At 33.5% G+C, this 19,607-nt stretch overlaps 1 protein-coding gene across 2 annotated transcripts in view; it reads right to left on the bottom strand.

Moving 5' to 3' along the window:
* Nucleotides 1–867: 867 nt before the first annotated feature.
* The window catches only part of LOC120352548, a 30,282-nt gene continuing 11,542 nt past the window's right edge, over nucleotides 868–19,607 (bottom strand). For both annotated transcript variants that reach the window (XM_039433626.1, XM_039433625.1), the window contains exons 4-8: nucleotides 17,589–17,791; nucleotides 13,338–13,437; nucleotides 11,922–12,023; nucleotides 9,742–9,897; nucleotides 868–959 (exon numbers count right to left, since the gene is read on the bottom strand). In XM_039433626.1, the coding sequence (XP_039289560.1) occupies nucleotides 906–959; nucleotides 9,742–9,897; nucleotides 11,922–12,023; nucleotides 13,338–13,437; nucleotides 17,589–17,791 (615 nt within the window). In that variant the 3' untranslated portion in view covers nucleotides 868–905. The remainder of the gene's footprint in view (nucleotides 960–9,741; nucleotides 9,898–11,921; nucleotides 12,024–13,337; nucleotides 13,438–17,588; nucleotides 17,792–19,607) is intronic.

Genomic DNA, 19,607 nt, shown 5'->3' with positions numbered 1-19,607 from the left:
TTGAATTTCCTGCCTTTCTACTGTCCAGGTGCTACTACATTGTCTAAAAAGGTTTTCCGGGACATTGTATAAAGAGGTTTTCCGGGACATTGTCTAAAAAGATTTTCCGGGCCCTCCTTTTTTTCGGGACAGTCACCATAGTTCCTTGTTTCCCTGATATCTCACATTATCCTTTATCATGTCATTACATCCATTACATTTCCAACATTAACTTCTACATTTCAGCCAGTTTTATCCCATAATATGTTTTGTTTAGGATTTCTTATATTTTTCTATAATAAACATATCCCTGCCGCTCACACTGTTTTCTCGAGTGATTTTCTATAATATTATTCATTTCCAGTGGTTGAGAAGGCTTGGGAAGTGGTGAAGCCTTGAGAAGTGGTGATTGAAGCCTTGCACACACTACTGCGAATCGCTTCATGGCAACGGAAGCGGGAGACGTTTTAAGCCGCAATTGAAATCAATGATTGAAATCAATGGATGTCTTCCCCGGTCTCTTGAAATCACTACCATAAGCGCGAGGTTTGAGACATGTAGAAATGTAACTGTCAGTAGCATATAGTAGCAACTAACAGTTGATTTATAGATTTATGATTGAAAGTGGAAAATTTTGAAATTTGATTTGGAATCAAATGTGTAGTGAGCACATTTCAGAAAATAATTACAATAGAAATTTAGGAAGAATTTCCTAAACAATAGAATTTCAGGAATTACAATAGGTTTTTGACTGGAAGTGAAAAGACTGGAAGATTGATTTGTAATCAAATGTGCTCACTAAACCTGGAAATAATTACAACAGTTTGTTAATTGCATATTGCATTTTATTATTTACAAGATAATTAATCAAATAATTCTATCTGTACATAAGATTCACATCCATTCAACACAATGAGACACAGTGATCACTTGATAAACTCGTTGGCTATGTTGAAGTATGTGTAAGTCGCTTTCAGGATCTGAACAATACAAGAAAAAAATTCCCTTGTTATCAATATTATGAATTCAATATTCCACTGTATTGTGGATGGATCATGATCCCAATATTAGATTAAGGTAGCCTATCTTCAAATATCCTTAGGTTCTCTAGAATTTGGAGAAACTCGAAAGAATTATAGAAGACTTGAAGAAATTTTCAGATTACCAGCATAGAGAAGCGATAGTACAAGAAGATATCCCATGGTATAGGGCGTTTATGTACCAATTTTGAATGACTCAAGCTGATAGTCCTTGTAGTTCTTTTTTGTGAAGCTATGTGATGCTGGTAGTCTCTCTCAAACTGTGCCGTTCTTACACTCTCATCCAGCCAAGAAAATAATATTAAACAGTAGTCGACAGTAATTAGCTTGAGTTAACAAAATATCGGCTTGAAATTTGGAACATAAACTACCTATGCCATGTTCTCATGCTATCTTTTCTCTACGGTACTATAGTGAGGTGTACGTTATAATGGCAGTGTTTGATTAACAATGGTATTACTATCCTTGTCTATCATTCAACAAAGCGGATAGCACTATCTCTTTCTCGCTTTGATCTGAAATTATTGAAAAATGAGGTTAGGGTGGATTGGATAACATAATTTATGTAGGGTGGCTTAATAAAATATAATTGATTATTTTAAACGATAATGAACCATTTATATCACATCAATAAACCTGTATCAGCTACCGTCTATAGAATGCATTGACAAGACAGAGGATCGACAACGTTGATCTCCTATCTTTCTCCACTGTCATTATAACGTGGACCTCACTATATGATTATTATCTTTGAATGAGAATTTTCTATTTTCTCTTTCAATATTATTAATATATAAATTTCAATAAAAATGTTCCATTTTCCAAGTCTTCTCATAACAAATTGAAAATCTTCTAAAATTTTTTTCATCTTCCATATATAGGACAAATGATTGAGCAACCAAAGGTCACTCTGATGAGAATTTTCTATTTTTCTCTTTCAATAATATTAATATATAAATTTCAATAAGAATGTTCCATTTTCCAAGTCTTCTCATAACAAATCAAAAGTTTTCTAAAAAGCAAATTCTCATCTTTCATACATAGATCAAAAAATGTTTGTGCAACCAAGGTCACTCTCCATTGATTCATAAGCTTTATTACTCTTGAAATTGGTTTATTTGCCATAACATTTGAAATTTGCCATACTCTAGCATTCAACTTCAACTCAAAGTAGTCATAAAGTAGTTTTAAGGGTTGATGTCTGCCACTTCTTTTGCAATAAAAATGATCAGAAGCTCCTATCAATAAAACCCAACCATAAAGCTATCAAATTTACTAGGTTCTCCTGAAAGAATAAACTTAATCTCTGAGTGGATCAGAGAACCAGACAAAGTAGTTTCAGGGTCGTATATGGCAGACACTACATGAATTCACTTTAAACTGTCAGCATTATTTAAATGGGGAACATTGATAAGGATTGCTGACAGTTTTGAGGTTAATCTTGATGTAGATAACAGTGTTGTATTACGGCGGTAAGTTCTGCCGGGTTGTCAGCATTGGTTCAATGAAAAACGCGGATGATATTTATGAGGAATTCTGACAGTTTAGAGTGAATCCAACTGTAACTTTAAAGCAGGTGTGGATGGAGAACCCTTCGAAGGCCAGAGTACAACAACAACAACAACAACAACAACTTAGCAACAACTCGTCTGCAAACTTGGCCAATAGTCCAGCACTGATCGATTACAGCAGCAAACTTTCAACTAATCCATCATGAACTGTTCAGTTCAATTGATTGTGCGCCCGTTCACAATATTTAATACAAGACAACTTTTGTAAAGCGTTTTTCTTGATTGAAAACCTATGTTGGTTTGATAGCTCCCCGTAGACTTAATAAAGTTTTATAGGATTTGATCGATCAGATTCTATTAGATTACTTGTCATAAATGCACGGTCAAGTTCAACTCTAAACTAGGTTTGCATCAGCTCAGATTGTGTTAACTAGATGTGTATAAAACACTTATTGACATGGGCTACTTTCAAATTAATAAAACAAAAAAAATCTTATAGCACCCTTTACTTTCAAAAACTTTAAAATAGTTGAACAACTAGTTTCGGTGATATATTACACCAAATAATAATTTTTATTTTAGAACTTGAAGATGGTGTAATATATGACCGAAACTAGTTGTTCAACTATTTTAAAGTTTTTAAAAATAAAGGGTGCTACAATATTTATTTTGTTTTACTAGATGTGTATCTCTGTTTAACTACTATAGTGAGGTCCACGTTATAATGGCAGTGTTTGATTAGCAATGGTATTGCTATCCTTGTCTTTCATTCAATAAAGCGGATAGCGCTATCTCTTTCTTGCTCTGCTCTGTTGCCAGATTGTTCTTTTAACAATAATTTATTGATTAACAAAATATTTCATCTTAATTATGTAAATTCAATAAGAAATTATTAAAGATTATAATTTAGCCTATTGCTTGATAAAATTATAATTGATAATTTTAAACGAGAATGAACAGTTAATATTACATCAATAAACCTACCTGTATCTGCTACCGTCTATACAAGGCATTGATATGACAGAGGCTTGGCAACGTTTTTCTCCTATCTTTCTCCACTGCCATTATAACGTGGACCTCACTATAGACTGAGTTCTCACATGAATCCCTAATGCATGTTCAAAACCATATTAATCAATATATCTTAGTTTGAACAGAGTTAGATTAACAGATGATGGGTCAAGCTTCTAAACAGAGTTTAGAAGCGATGACTTAGCAATCTGAAGAAGGGATGGTATAGCGATCGAAACAGATCTCAGAGCAGAGTTGGATCAGTTGATAGTTCAAACATAGAGAAATAATTGCATAAGTAGATAGATATCCCATAGGTTAGGGCGTTTATGTCGCAACTTTTACTGCTATCTCAAGCCGATAGTCCACGTAGCTTTTTCCCGTAAAGCTATATATGTGACGCTGGTAGTCTCTCATATTTTGCCGTTCGTACACTCTCACCCGGCCAAAACAGTAAAAGTCGACAATAATCGACAGTAATCGGCTTGAGTCAACTGTAAAAGTTGCGACATAAACGCCCTATACCATGGGTTATCTACTTATGCTATTTTTCCTCTATGGTTCAAACTTGAAATATAAAACATTATAATGAATTCGAACAATATATTCATGTACTCATAGAATAGAGTTTAAATTAGATTGCCATTACTGAGCCAAATTCTTCTGCTGTGCTTTATGGAGGGAAGTTATCAGATTGTCTTATTATTCCATTAACCAGAAATAAATCTGTGTGAGGTTCATTGAAGCCATCTTAACGATGAAAACTGGAAGTTTGCTCTGGTTCGCCCTCTAAATAAAGTTCCATCACCCAATAAGTTGAGGATTTTAGACCAATCAGTATTTTACCTGCATTGTCCAAAGTGCTAGAAAGACTCATTCATGCTCAAGTTGTAAAATTTCTAGACAACAATAGTAAGCTTCATAACTTTCAATCAGGCTTTAGAAAATTCCATTCAACTGAGACAGCTCTGCTTCGTGTCACTGATGATATAAGGTTAGCTATGGACCAAAGAAAATGCACCATCCTCACCCTATTTGATTTTTCTAAAGCATTCGATACTGTTGATCATACAGTCCTTCTGAATAAGTTGGCTATTCTTGGTTTCAGTCACAACTCGTTAGTTTGGTTTAAATCCTATCTATTAGGTAGGAAACAATGTGTATCTGTCGGTGACAAAAAGTCAACTTGGAAAACGTTATGCATGGAGTACCACAAGGTTCAATTTTAGGCCCTCTCCTCTTCACTTTGTATGCTAATGACCTTTCTTCCATTATCAAATTCTCCAGTTTCCATACTTATGCAGACGACCTTCAAATCTATTTAAGCTGTCCCATAACAAAAATTAATGAAACAGTTGGAATAATGAATCAGGATATCAATTCGATAGTGGAATGGACAAAGAAAAATGGCCTTAAGCTTAATCCCATCAAAACACAACCCATTATAATGGATATTCTCGTCTTATAACATATTGACCTTGAATCGATTCACAAAATTAGTGTAGACGGTAATGACATTCCTTACTGTAGCTCAGTTAAAAATTTAGGCATTCTTATGAATAATACTCTTGACTGGTCAGAACAAGTGAACAAAACTTGTAAAAAGGTATTCTCAGCCATGCATGCATGAAGAAAATGCACGATATCCTCCCTAGAAACATTAAATTATTATTGGTTCAATCTCTCATCTTCCCACATTTAATGTATTGTAATTCTGTTCTTAACGATATGCAAGTCACTCTGATGATAAACTACAGCGTTGCCAAAATTATTGTCTACGTTTCGTCTACTCTCTCCAACGCCATGATCATATCACCCCAGCCCACATTGCTAGTTCAACATTGAAGCTTCCCGATCAGAGGCTTTTTCGAATAGTCAAGCTTGTTAGAGATATCTTGAAATACGGTAATCCGAACTATTTTAAGATGATTTCAAATTGTCTCTGAAGGTAGGAGGATAGATGCTTCACATACTAGAACCGGAGAAAGTACTTTAAGGATACCCAATCATCGAACTACTATTTTCACAAAATCCTTCTTAGTCAGTGCCTGTCGTGCATGGAATGCACTTCCTGTTTCTATCAGGTCCATCGAGAGCCGAGCGAGCTTCATCCTGACTTTAAAAAAACATCTTTTGGAAGAAATGACTGAAACTGTCCGGCCCTAGAACGATCACATGACAACCATCCCCCACCCATCCCACAAATACAAACCTTTAAACCTGTTATAGAACGAATTGTATATATATATATATATATATATATATATATATATATATTATATAAGCTCATGTTATTTCACTTATCCACTGCATACTGCTGTATATTACTGAAAGTTGATTACCCTGATCTACTTTCAGCCTACTTCATTTTATTAATCAATTATTTGATCTTATCTACCTATATAATTATTTTACTTTATAAATTTTCTGTTTTTTTTCTCTTAAATATTCATATTGATTAAAACTTTTACAATATTTCCATTAATAAATAAATCCTTAGTTTAAATAATGAAATTAACGTTCTGGTAGAGAGTTAGTGGGGAGGATATTTTTAATATTCTTTCCGAAGAATGGACATTGATATGTCCAAAGCTCCGCCAATTTATGTAGATGCATAACAATATAATTATTATCTATAGTTATTATATTACAAATTGCGTTTTCATATCATATACAGTTCAATAATTATTTTCTTAGTCTATATCATGTCAATTCATCTATAATTTTGCTGTATTGTAAGCTATTGTATATAAGTGTATAAGACAGTATATATTGTAATCTACATAAATAAAGTACTCAATCAATCAATCAATCAATCAATCAATCTCTCTCTTCTCCCTCTCTCACACACTCTCCCTCCTCGCGCACTCGCACTCACTCTCTCTCTCTCTCACTCCCTCCTCTCTCTCCTCTCTCTCTCTCTCTCTCTCTCTCTCTCTCTCTCACTCTCTCTCTCTCTCTCTCTCTCTCTCTCACTGTCTCTCTCGCTATTTCTCTCTCGTTCTCCCACTTTATATAATATTCTCCTCATCTTATGCAATCTGAAATCTGGATGTTATTGCATGTGTCATTTAAACCGTAGTCTACTCCCACTCCATGGTGAATACTCATTGCTCGACTGGTCAGCATTGTTTAAACGGGAAGCATTTATTTTATTTAGATGCACTGAAAGTTTGAAGTAGATTTTACTTATCCAGCCAACAATCATTTGCAGCAATGTTTTGGCTCTCGAGTTCCCTGAACACTAAAGAAATTTCTTCACAGCTGCAACGATTTTCCTATCAGATATTTAAATATTTTCCAAATCAAATTCTTGATGCCTTGTTTATCATATTAAATATGTAAATATTTTTCAAATTCAATGCTTTTTGTATCTGGCTTGAAATTACCCAGAGTAGTCTCTATTAACGTTGTCTATTGTTGTATAATGGGTGCCTTAGAGGTTGTCTACAAAAGCTTCTGGACTGGAAATAATGACTAGTAATATCCTATGTGATATTATACAAGTTTTTTTTTTAGAAAAAGTGAAAATGGATTGAACATACGAAACTAGTTGTTTTTGTAGCTTATATAAGAAAGTTTATTGAAGAAAGGGTGCTTTGGGATTATTTTTTAGCTAACAAATAGAGTGGCCCTTATGAAATTATACAAGTAGTTTTGCTGGAGACGAATATTTTATCTTATAATTTTATAATGTTAAATCACAACTCAAGAAGGAGGAAGATCGATGAATGAGAAAGTATTCATGCTTGGTAAATACACTTTACGACAGAATGTAGTTTGCCGCAATGAAAAGTTTGAAATATGGAAACCTATGGTAACGACGTCAGTAAGGAACTGAAGTTATACAAGAGAGGTAAGGTTGATAGATTGGAAGAATGAGTGGAATGAAAACGTTTGTAAGAAAATAGAAAGAAGTTGGCTCAATGAAAAGTAAGCAGCTATGAAAATTTGAATGATGGAAACCTATGATAAGGACTTCAATGGGGGAATTTGAACCGAGAAGATACAAAGGAGGCATGGTTGATAGAGTGTAATGAGTACTATCAGAAAGATTGTAAGGAAATGGAAGATAGTTGACTCCAGAGACTATCATCAAAAGTACACCCACCACAATTCCAATTTCCAATTGATCACCCAAGACAATGAGGGAATACTTCTCCCTAAGAAAAATGTTGAGACACAATTCAATAGTTTTATTGAGAAAATGAATGGTCGCAGAAAGTCAATTGTTGATTGTAGAATAGAACATTTTCCATTGTACAATATAGGAAATTCTCCACTGTACAATATACTGTAGTATATAATAAGAGCATATGTTTGATAAGTAAATTGTCCATTGTATATCTGCAATATGAAATAGTTTATTTGAAATTTAACAGTTTTATTGAGAAAATGGTTGCAAAATGTCAACTGTAGATTGTAGAATGGAAAATTTTCTATTGTACAATATAGGAAATTCTCCTTTGTGTTTGTACAATATAGTATAATAAGAGAATATGTTTGATAAGAAGATTATCTATTATCTGCGATATGTTTTCCCAATAGTTTCAATGTCTTTCAATTCATGTTATTCTTTTAAGTCACAGCAACAATACTCTGAAATAATAGATCAATAGTTGAAGGTACATCATAGCTATACATATTAACCCAGAACAATTGCTGGACTCATAAGTAGATATTTCAAGGCTGTTCGGAACACTTTTATTTATTTAAATTGGATAATTTTTTACAATATAGGTGTGAATTATTCTACTTTCGACCACATTTTTGAAGTATATTGATTTAAAGTATTTTTTGTGTCTCTACTTTTGTTATAAAGCCTTTTCGTTTCAATTTCTAGTTATTTTAAGGATGTTTTTCAAGCAACTCTCACCAGCGGGCAAAGAGTTATCTATTTACTGGTGATGCCTAGAAATTTTATAATTCGTTTTTCTTCTCTCATGTATATGCATGTATGTGTAATAGTATAGTGAACATTTTATTTTTATTTTTGCACGTGTAGGTATGTGTATGAGTAAATTATTGTTCGTTTTCTTTTTGGCAATGAATGAATTTGAAATTTGAAATATAATTGTTAAGATCATTACAAGAGTGAGAAAAAGTGGTAACTGGAATTTTCAAGTGTTGTAATAAGCGAGTTATGGGTTGTTGAAAGTGCTAACTCCGTTTTCTTTCCAGATCATAAACGGTTTGGAATCTTCCATTGAAGTTTTTTTTTTAATACATTCAGTATATCATTGGCTTTGTTCTAATATGCATTTTTCGCGATCTATGCCAAAATAAATAAGTTATCGAATTTACAAAAAATGTTACTTTTCTATTTGAGAATGATATGGGGAATAAAATGTATCAGTTTGGAAAGATACTTTTTTTGAATTTTCAAGAGAAGTTCTGTTAATATAGTCGAAACCGTTAATGATCTGAAAAGAAATCGGAGTTAGCACTTCAACGACCCATAATTCCCATAACTCGCTTATTACAAGGTCTATAAATACAGGTCATGACACTCGTGCTCCTTATGGAGCGGCCATTATGTGGGGTCTTTATGGCGGTACATTTGAAATTCCAATCTGCTCATAACAAAATCATGCATTATGCTTTTTAAAAACAATATTCTGGCTCAGATAATATGTAAATTTAGGTTTTCGATTTTTTAATGATGAAATTTCAATAATAAATGTTCCAATAATTCATTTTTTTGGAATTGTTCTTATTCTTGTAACTTGTTATGATTCATAAGGCATTGGAACAAAAAGCTAACCTCAAAAACAGTTTGAAGTTCCCAATCAATTAAATCTAAAAATCAACAGTTCAGTTCCTAGTTGGAATCTAAATATTATTATTCTGTCAGAAGAATTTATTTTACAATAATTCAAAGCCAAGCAATAGCCCTTGAACAATATAACAAAGTAACACATCATGTTGTTCAATCTATAATGATAACAGCTGATAAATTTGAAAATTGGTGAACTAGGACCCCATGAAATGGCGATTTTGCAATGCATCACGGGATTGTGTCATGACCTGTATTTATAGACCTTGGCTTATTAGATCACTTGACAATTTTAGTTGCCACTTTTTCTCACTCTTATAATGATCTAAACAATATATTGAAAAAGATTATCCAATTTAAATAAAAAAAGTGTACCAAACAGCCTTAATGGAAAATGTGTTTGGTATGAATCAAAGTAACTCACGTTGGCCATACAGTTCAAATCGACGACATAGAGGCCAAATGGTTTGAATTCGATTGGCTCAATGGCTTTAGTCATCATCACCAGCAGAGAGCGTTTCATCCATTGCGGCTTATTAACCCATCCACACTCATAAAACGCCATGCGGATCTGGTCTCCCTGTGGAAAAACACCTTTGGTTATTGGAATTTCGATGGTTGAAGAAAGGATTTCATTGTACATTGATCACAGAATTATCACAAATAAATGGATTGCAACTAGATTTAAGAGGCAAACACCGTTTTCAGAGTCGGTAGGGCAGGAAGCTCTCCGATTGGCTTTTTGTGTTGATGCTATTCTTATTATATCTGAATTCAAACAGAAACAGTAAGATACAGACATAATAAGCAATATCGGGGGACCGAGCTCGGGAGTTGATAGGCATAGGAATTGAAAATTTAAAAGGGAAAAATCATAAAATTATCCTTAAGAATTTAGTATTTGCTTGAGAATTAGCAGTATGTACTGTCCAGCAATAACAACTGTCATAATAAACAGATTGAATTTGAAATGATGACCCCTGAAGTTTTAAGGTGAGAGGAGGTGAAAGAATGTTGAAGTAGGTAATGGATTCGAATACAATAAAACATTTTCTTCAAATAATCTATTGGATGATTTGGATAAACTTGATAGAAAATGATAATTACAAAATTAATTATATATAAATATGATAATATTTAAGATAATTTAATATTCGATCTAACAGTATTCTTCTTCTTCTTCTTCTTCATCTTCTTCTTCTTCTTCTTCTTCTTCTTAATCTTCTTCTTCTTCTTCTCTTCTTCTTCTTCTTCTTCATCTTCTTCTTCTTCTTAATCTTCTTCTTCCTCTTCTTCTTCCTCTTCTTCTTCCTCCTCTTCTTCTTCCTCCTCTTCTTCTTCTCTTCTTCTTCTCTTCTTCTTCTTCTTCTTCTTCTTCTTCTTCTTCTTCTTCTTCTTCTTCTTCTTCTTCTTCTTCATCTTCTTCTTCTTCTTCTTTCTTCTTCTTCTTCTTCTTCTTCTTCTTAATCTTCTTCTTCTTCTTCATCTTCTTCTTCTTAATCTTCTTCTTCTTCTCTTCTTCTTCCTCTTCTTCTTCTTCCTCTTCTTCTTCCTCCTCTTCTTCTTCCTCTTCTTCTTCTTCTTCTTCTTTCTTCTTCTTCTTCTTCTTCTCTTCTTCTTCTCTTCTTCTCTTCTTCTTCTTCTTCTTCTTCTCTTCTTCTTCTTCTTCTTCTTCTTCTTCTTCTTCTCTTCTTCTTCTTCTTCTTTCTAGGTAAGCACGTCGCCTGTCATAACTTGTCAAAATTTTGACGGTCACCTCTGCCTTTGTTATGATCAGTCGCGTCGCGAATTGCAAGTGGAACTGACCTCTATTTCGCCGCTCTCGTGAATTATGCTGTTCCAAAGAATATTTCCGGTATCTAGTGGCTCGTTAATGGATCAGGAAGTTAATGTGAGTATTGTATTTTTGATTCAAAGAGTAATTTTAATCGTTACCCAAATTTATAACAATGAACTCCGAAAATCTAACCTATTCTACTAACAAAAGATAGGAGAAAGTGGGGCAAAGCCGACCAGCTAGTGTTTGAAGTTCAATTAATGAAAATCTGTTGGCAGATTTATCAAAATATGATGTCATTCTCATTCTTTACATATTTCATGATAACTATACATACTCAAAAACATTTATTTAATTATAATAAAAACGGTAATAATTTCATAATTTTTTGTGCAAAAAAATCCTATATTGATTTAATCCTAAAACCCTATATTGATAGGGTTACCAACTAAAGCTACAAGCTTCAGATTTGTATAGCTACAGATATAATTGCGAGTTGGGTAACCAACTCAGAAATCATCTTGTATTCGTGTAGTTTCAAGGATATCAGATTTGTGGTTGAACATATTCGAGTGGTAACCTGAGCTTCAATGATAACCTGAAAATGATTGTTGACTCATGGGGCTGACTCAATTATCTGTTGCCAAACTTTGAGACGGATTCATACATTATCAAAACCAGATCAGTGCAGCCAGTACAACGAGAAGATAATAGTGCTTGAAAGTTCAAAATCAAATGCTTGAAACTAATGATTTTCATCCAATTCACGAAGTTATTCACTCATGTAGTTGACCATCAAACACATCCTCATTATATTCATGATTTACCTTATTTTTTATGACTTGTCCGCTCCTCGTACACGAATACATTATGACCATAACCACCGTGTAAAGTATAGCATATTTTATACGTATGCCTGTTTCTTTCATCTGGAAATAATAACGTTGGATTAATCAATTTAACAGAGATATCTTCTTCTTTGGTCACCTCTTTTATTGCGAAGGTTGGCTAACATCATGACAATTCTTACTTTTTTGAGAAGCTGTGATCTCCAGATACTCCTTAAAGGTGCATTTTCGTTTGTTCGTAAATTTCCGCAGTCGACGATGGCAAGCATTGTTGACATTCATATTGTCCAAATTTCAAGTGTGCTAAAACAGCTGATCAAATAACTTTTCATTATTTGTGTTTATTACTCAAGAATAAAAACATTTCTAATAATATCAAAATATTGTCATTTGAAACTATGAAAAAGTATAAACTCAACCTTCCCCATTAAAACATAATCGAACATAATCTTTTAGGTTACTTAGACAAATTGAAATCTACCCAATCTGAGATCCTCACCCTGTCATGGTCAACCACGGCATTTACGCACAAACGAAAACCAAAAGGAAAATATGATATCTTTGTGAGTAATAATTAACTACTATCGACAAGAATATGTAGTTGTAAAGTTGAGTACAGACTTATCCGCCACGAACTTTCGCTTTTCATCAGCTGATGTTATGCCTACTATATTTGAAAAATAACTGTTTCAAATATTATAAAACTACAGATACCGTGTAATAAGCATCCGCTGATGGGAGAATAAATGCGCGTTTTGGTAGCGCATACCTACATGGAATTGTACGCACTTAACTTACTCTACTTATTTACTTCATTTCATTTGATATTATCCACTTTATTCACTCACTTAAAAATGACATTAATGTTGAAACATGTTGGGAGTAAATTTTTAAAAAAAGGTACTTGGATTTTTCATTTTTATTTCTTGATAATAAAAAATAAATAATAATTAAGACTCTTCAATGTTTGATTCCATTACGAACTGCTTGTTAAATAATCACTTTGAACAATTAATTACGACATAGCAGTCAGGTATTTATACAAATAAAAGCTATTAGCTTCTACTTACATTAGTGTAGCGCTTTCGGACACTAGGCCCTTCATCAACACTCAACACATCAACAACTCATCAGAGTGTTGATGAAGGGCCTAGTGTCCGAAAGCGCTACACTAATGTAAGTAGAAGCTAATAGCTTTTATTTATATAAATACCTGACTGCTATGTCGTAATTAATTGTTCAAAGTAATAATTAAGAGTGGTCCTAACAAAAAAGGTAGTCTGTACGCACCTATAAATTGTCCATTTAGGAAATGACGGATAGTTAAGTATCAATTCAATATACACTTTTTATATGATTGTGATTACCCAAAGTCGACAAAATGTCACAACTCACCTTCAACAAGAAGATCATGTATAAACAAGTTTGGAGTCCATAAATATTCAAAAACGTAACAATCACTAGCTTCAAGTGTTTTGATAGTAGTGACATCGACCTAGAATGAATAAGTTATTAACTTAAATGATATATTTTAAATTAAAATTATATTTTTACACATACAAGATAGCATGCAATATTACATAATATTTATCTACCAGAAATGTAGGCCTACTATTCACAAATCATTGTACACTAAGATGCTCAAAATATTTTACATGATGTTATCACCATTGATGAGATCTCCTTCTGACAAAATAAATAGTTATTTGTGCAACTAGTGCGCAAAGTGACAGTTTGCTGCACCGAAAGAAACGTTACTCGGAATGGTTTCTCGAGTGCAGCAGAGGAACTTTGCGCACGTATTTCACATTACATTTTTCCTACAGTTACCATTGAATATAAAAAGTGGGTAATTATGGGTAAAATTGCCTGAAATGCATCAAATGTTTTTCTGTGTAATTTTATTATTAATAAAAACCTTAATTTATTGTCAAATTGAATAATAATGTAGTAGTAAATGAATGAAGGGGCGGCTGTGTGCTGTGTGGGTGGTGGCTGTTGCTGTCCTCGTTGTCCTTAATATTATTATAACGTGCACCTCACTATACCACAGTCACTGTTACCAACTTCATTTCGATTTTGCTGCACTGGTGCTCCATATAACCTACTAACTATTTTGCGTTGCCATGGTGCAAATCTGGAGTGCAGAAAAAAATTTTCCCGCACTAGAGCGGAAAAGTGATTCTTTGCGTTCTGTAATCAGTGCAGGAATGGCCACTTTTCAAGGTAACTATAGGAAAATAATATTTTTTACCTCTTGATGGTTCCAAAATACCAAGTATTCGTTTTAAAAAGAATATTATTGTAATAGTGTTGATGAAAGGTATGAGAAGGACATGAAAAGTTAAATCCAGGTCATACATTGAAGACATGCATGTGCTCGAAGCACATCTGTAACTAAGTTAAGCCTACTACCACCGTGAATCATAGATAGACCTGGATTTTATGTATAATACTTGGAAATCATGTTTTCACACCAATGTATGCCTTGATGTCTGATAAAAAAAATTGGAGATTGCTTTTTTATCAAAGCAACTCTTATAAACTCTACACTTTTCCGGTATAGTTCTGAATTCATCTATGAAATACAGTATTGATATGTAAGGTACTAAAATGCGACATATTCTTTATCAACTTTTACATAGCAATCCATTTGAAAATTAGACCCATAGACCGTTGAATACAAAATGGAATTGCTTCAAGAGAAGTGAATTTTGCATCATGGACTTCAGCTTAACTTCAGACTTTTTGATATTTTTCTGATGATATGAAAATGAGGCAACATACTATGAGGACGATCTCTTCATCACCAACTCAGTCTTTTTCTAACTTCCAACACTATTCTTGTGAATTTGCAGAATTCTTAACCCTGAATAGCACCAAGACTCTATAGTAGTTTGGTTGAGCTCTTGTATACATTATAAGCTCTATTATACATTATACATTATTAAGCTCTTGATTAAATAAAAGATTAAACTTGTTACGGTAGCTTTCAAGTTTAACGTTTCGTGTAACAGCATTCAAAGATTATTTTTGGCATTAGCTATGAATTTTTTCGTTGTTTTGAGTATTGTTTGATATGGAAGTTTCATAAATGATTTAAATATTCAATTCATTTGATAATTATTTAGAATGGTAATCACTACTGTGAACGATATAAAACTATGAATGGATAGTAAGAAGTCTTGATCCAAGCATCCTTTCTTACAACTTGGATAGATAAGTACTTGAGTTTAAGAAAAGTGGTCCGTATATTGGAGTGTTTTAAGCTTTAAGGAAAGGATATAACGTAATCAAACTTACTCATGAACATGACTCTTCAAGTTTAAAATGGCATTAGTAGCCGAAACATGTCGTGACGAAATAATTAAAAGGGTACTCAGATTTATATTTTTATTTATATATTCAAAAGTACCCCTAAAGAAAAAAAGACTCTCCAAGTTTATTTTACTGTCGGGGAGTTTAAACATCAGCTTTCTTTTATAATTATCTCAACTTTTTCAACTTTTATCTTTACACTATCTCAAGAACTTACTACTTAATGAGCGAGCGAGTCCATTCCGAATAGTTTTGCTTCAATTCTGGTTTCTGTGACAGAAAATAGTCGTACCCCAACGATTTACATACCTGATTAAAGTTGGTAGTTGCGAAGGGGGGGGGAACTCCGGGTCCATATAATCCAGAATGCAGTTGTTCAAAAGCTTAATCAAGCTATGCGCATGGGCATGACTAACTTACCTACCTTCCCAGGCTTGTATTTGTGTTTGGTATCTTCCGCTCACTACGTCTATTATGTGTCTTCTGCAGTCGGAAGTTTTCCGTCTTACAAGAAGTAATTTCAGGGCTTTTAAACTCTAACGAACCTAGTAGGTACTGTAATCTGAGTAGTGTTCAATGTGCTTCTTATCTTATTTGAAATTCAAAGTTCCAAACAAGGAAACTACTCAGCAAATTAGTCGTTTCCGACGGGAAGCAGGGAACGGAACTCGGAACGCAAATACAGCCATTCTTGAGCATGTAGTTACCCATTAGCTGAGCATTCTCATTAGCTTAGTTTTCTTCAGAATTGAGTGCACGATAACGGTTAGTTCAATGGAAAAGATCGATATAAAATTATAACATTCTTTATTTGACGAAGTCAGGACTTTTTAATCCTCTCTACCACTCAACCTTAAGATCGAGATTTCTTTTGTAATTAATGCTTCTAATATATTGAAAACTCTATCTCTTTCCAATATATCATAAAAACTCTTACGATCATTTCGAGAGATTGATGCTCTGTGATTTCAAAATAGTTCATTTCATGATCAACAATCATTCAACTGATAATCAGTTATTAAAAAATATGAAATTGTTTTATTCACTTCCTGACCACCTCAGATTTATGGAGAATGGGACTCTTCAAAATCATATCAAACGTTTCTTAGCAGCTAATACTTTAAACATGATTGCCGATTTTTATACAGCTAGGAATATTGGGGTATAAGTTCAAAATCAGGTCACATATTATCATAGGGAACTGATAGTGTGACTTACTTATGTAATATATTTGTATTTTGTATAATGTATTATGTTGTATATTTTTTACTCTTGTATTGTATCTGAAGACCTCAGATATGGCTGCAATGAAGTTTCTGTTCTATTCTATTCCATTCAGTCTCTACATATGAGTTCAACTATTATATTGAATGTCTTGATATATAATTATATTATATTTATAAATTCAGTGAAGTTCTTGATACGCTAGGGAAAATATGCAGTGAATTTTTCAGTTACAAAATCAAAAATGTATTATTAATAATAATGAATAAGAGAGACAATGTATTTCAAAGGATCATATTGTTTCACAATGAGATTAATAGACTAATTGGACAATATTCGCTTGTTTATTGACGAGATATTAATAAACAATTTGAATCGAATTTCCTTATATTAGGCTATTATTATCAATCTAAAATTTAACATTCTGTCAAACTTGAATTCCTGAAATACAAAGCGATGATTTCGATGTTAGCATGATGTCATGGAAAGTGAAATTCTGCTTGTTATTTTGAGAGTCTGACATTATTGAAATTTGATACAATGATATAATTATTCACCCGCGTATGAGCTGTGTAATCCCCAGTGAAGGTTTCGAGTTCGAAAATATGTGGTATTTTTCAAAAACGTTGGGAGACCATTATTTGTGGGAGCTAAAGTTGATTTTCCAAATTTTCAACTTTGCTGTAATTGATTACTGATTATCAGATCTCCTCTTCTCAATACAGGAGCTCATCCCATCAAATTCTTCTACATTTTATTCCGCTTGCAATGTCTGGGCATTCTGGACAAATCCTCATTGCTCCCAGGATCCCGGGTCCAGATCACGAGACGAGACGAGACGACACTTGTAATAAATCACAATAAATCAATAGATCACATTGCAAAAAATCGACATTACGAGAAGTGAGCTGTTCGATTGGCTGGCAGTCGGTGAAGGTCCACGATTGAATTGCATGTTTCCAATAAATCTCGTCAAAACAAAATTCATTTCCAGGTCTTTGTACAGTTTTCAGTACCAGTCGAATTTGACATTTACTCAGCAACATTGAATCCTTTATAAGGTAGGCCTACTAAAGTAGTATCAATGTGAACGTCCTCTCCTACCTTAGAATATGCTGATGATGCTGGACTATCGATGAGAAGAAATGCCTCAATTCATCCTCCTCATTGCCTTGCACTTTCTCAGTGTCCGATTTGTACACCAGAATTGACTCGTTGCCACTTCCTGACATAGAGCCTATCTCGTCCAAAGACTGGCACAGTAGATCCATCTCAGTCTGTAGACACTTCAAGGAAACCAGGTACACCTGACAGAAGTGAAAAAAAACGTTTCAAAAAAACATTAAGTCAAAAAACGTTTCAAAAAAAATGTTTAAAAAAAACGTTTAAGGCAAAAAACGTTTAAGTCAAAACACGTTCTAGTCAAGAAACGTTTCAATCACGAATCTAGGGTCTTCTTTATTCCACAACACAGTAAGTACAAAAATGATAAATAATATGAAATACAAATAATTAAGTACTTAAATTAGGGTTTCATATTATAGATTACGGAATGAACCTACATGGGCACTGTGGCAAATTCATGTAGATTTTCTTAACTGTGTATCAAACGTGACACATATCTCTCAGTGCTTGTGTGAAACTAACCACATTTGCGTGAGTGTTGTGTGTAAACATGAATATATATATATATGTGTGAATTAGGCTATTCGCCTCTCGTGATATTTACTTCAATTTGTTTACATTGGTTTGATGAGATACAGGAGATTGCGGAAGTTTTCAAGGTGAATCCTTTAATTCATTCATATAATTTATTTAATGTGCTGTCAAACATCAAGATCGCATCGAGTTCAAACGGGGACCCAGTTCAAACTTGTGAACTGAGTCCCCATTGACAAGCTTCTATATAACGTCATTCGTGGGAAACAGGTTTCGGTTGCTACCCCGCTATCAATTTCCGTTTGAATTGAAGCTCAACATCAAGCTAAAACTATATCCTATACTATTAAACGAGCAGCTTCTGTTTATATGATTATATGTTTAGATGTTTATATGTTTGGATGTTTAGATGTTTAGATGTTTATAAGTTTGTATTTCACCGGTTCTCGAAAACGGCTCTAACGATTCTCACGAAATTCAGAACATAGAAGGTTTATAATATAAAGATTCGATTGCACTAGGTCTCATCCCTGGGAAAACTCGCTGGAGGACATCAAAAGGATAATTATTATTCATCCTTGGGAAAACTCGCTGGAGGACATTAAAAGGATAATTATTATTCATCCTTGGAAAAACAGCTGATAATAATTATTTCGTCGTCTGTTGGTGATGTAAGTGAGTGAGCAAGTTCATGTGTGTGGGACTGTGTCAAAATTATGACTCAGCTGTTGAACTTTTGTATCATTCAATCAGGTACTTAATGCCGGTTGCAAAAAGCCGGGTTATTTTCAATTCTGATTAATTCCAGTAGATCCATCTTTCTGAAATGGTCTTCTCTGATTTGGTTTAAGTGAAACTAATCAGGATTAAAATTTAACCGGATTTTGTGCAACTGGGCCTTTGTGAGGGAAATTTTTGCATTCCTCTGAAAATTATTCTTAATTTCCTTTGATTAGATAGAACATTTCTGTATGAATGTTATTATAATTTTTTCTTTCGTAATAATTCTCTTATGCTTTTGTACTCGAGAGCGAAGCTCGGTCCCCGATATTGAGACTGTAAAGGTGCGTACAGATATACGTGCCGCGAACATGAGCAATTCACTTTTAATCAGCTGATTATATCTGTATTTTTACAGAAACGGTAAGATACAGATATAAAAAGCTTGGCATTAGCTGATTAAAAGTGAATTGCTCATGTTCGCGGCGCGTAAATCTGTACGCACCTTGATATGAACTATAATAGAACAGATATAGAATTATGTGAATGGCACTATTTTTGTTTATTGACCTATCACAAGGTTATAGCTCTGCTATTGGTCGAGAATTCATATCGCTCGGTCTATATAGTCACGGTCATTCGTATTTCAAAAATAAGTGGTTCGGACAAAATTTTCAAGATGCTCAATTCATAACAGATATCCAACAAAGCCTTGACTATTACACAGGAAATTTTATTGTAAAA

The sequence above is a fragment of the Nilaparvata lugens genome, chromosome 7 (genome assembly GCF_014356525.2).
Source record: "Nilaparvata lugens isolate BPH chromosome 7, ASM1435652v1, whole genome shotgun sequence".
NCBI classification, from domain to species: Eukaryota; Metazoa; Arthropoda; class Insecta; order Hemiptera; family Delphacidae; genus Nilaparvata; species Nilaparvata lugens.
The sequence above is the reverse complement of the archived record's forward strand: the minus strand, read 5'-3'. Positions and strand labels throughout refer to the sequence as shown.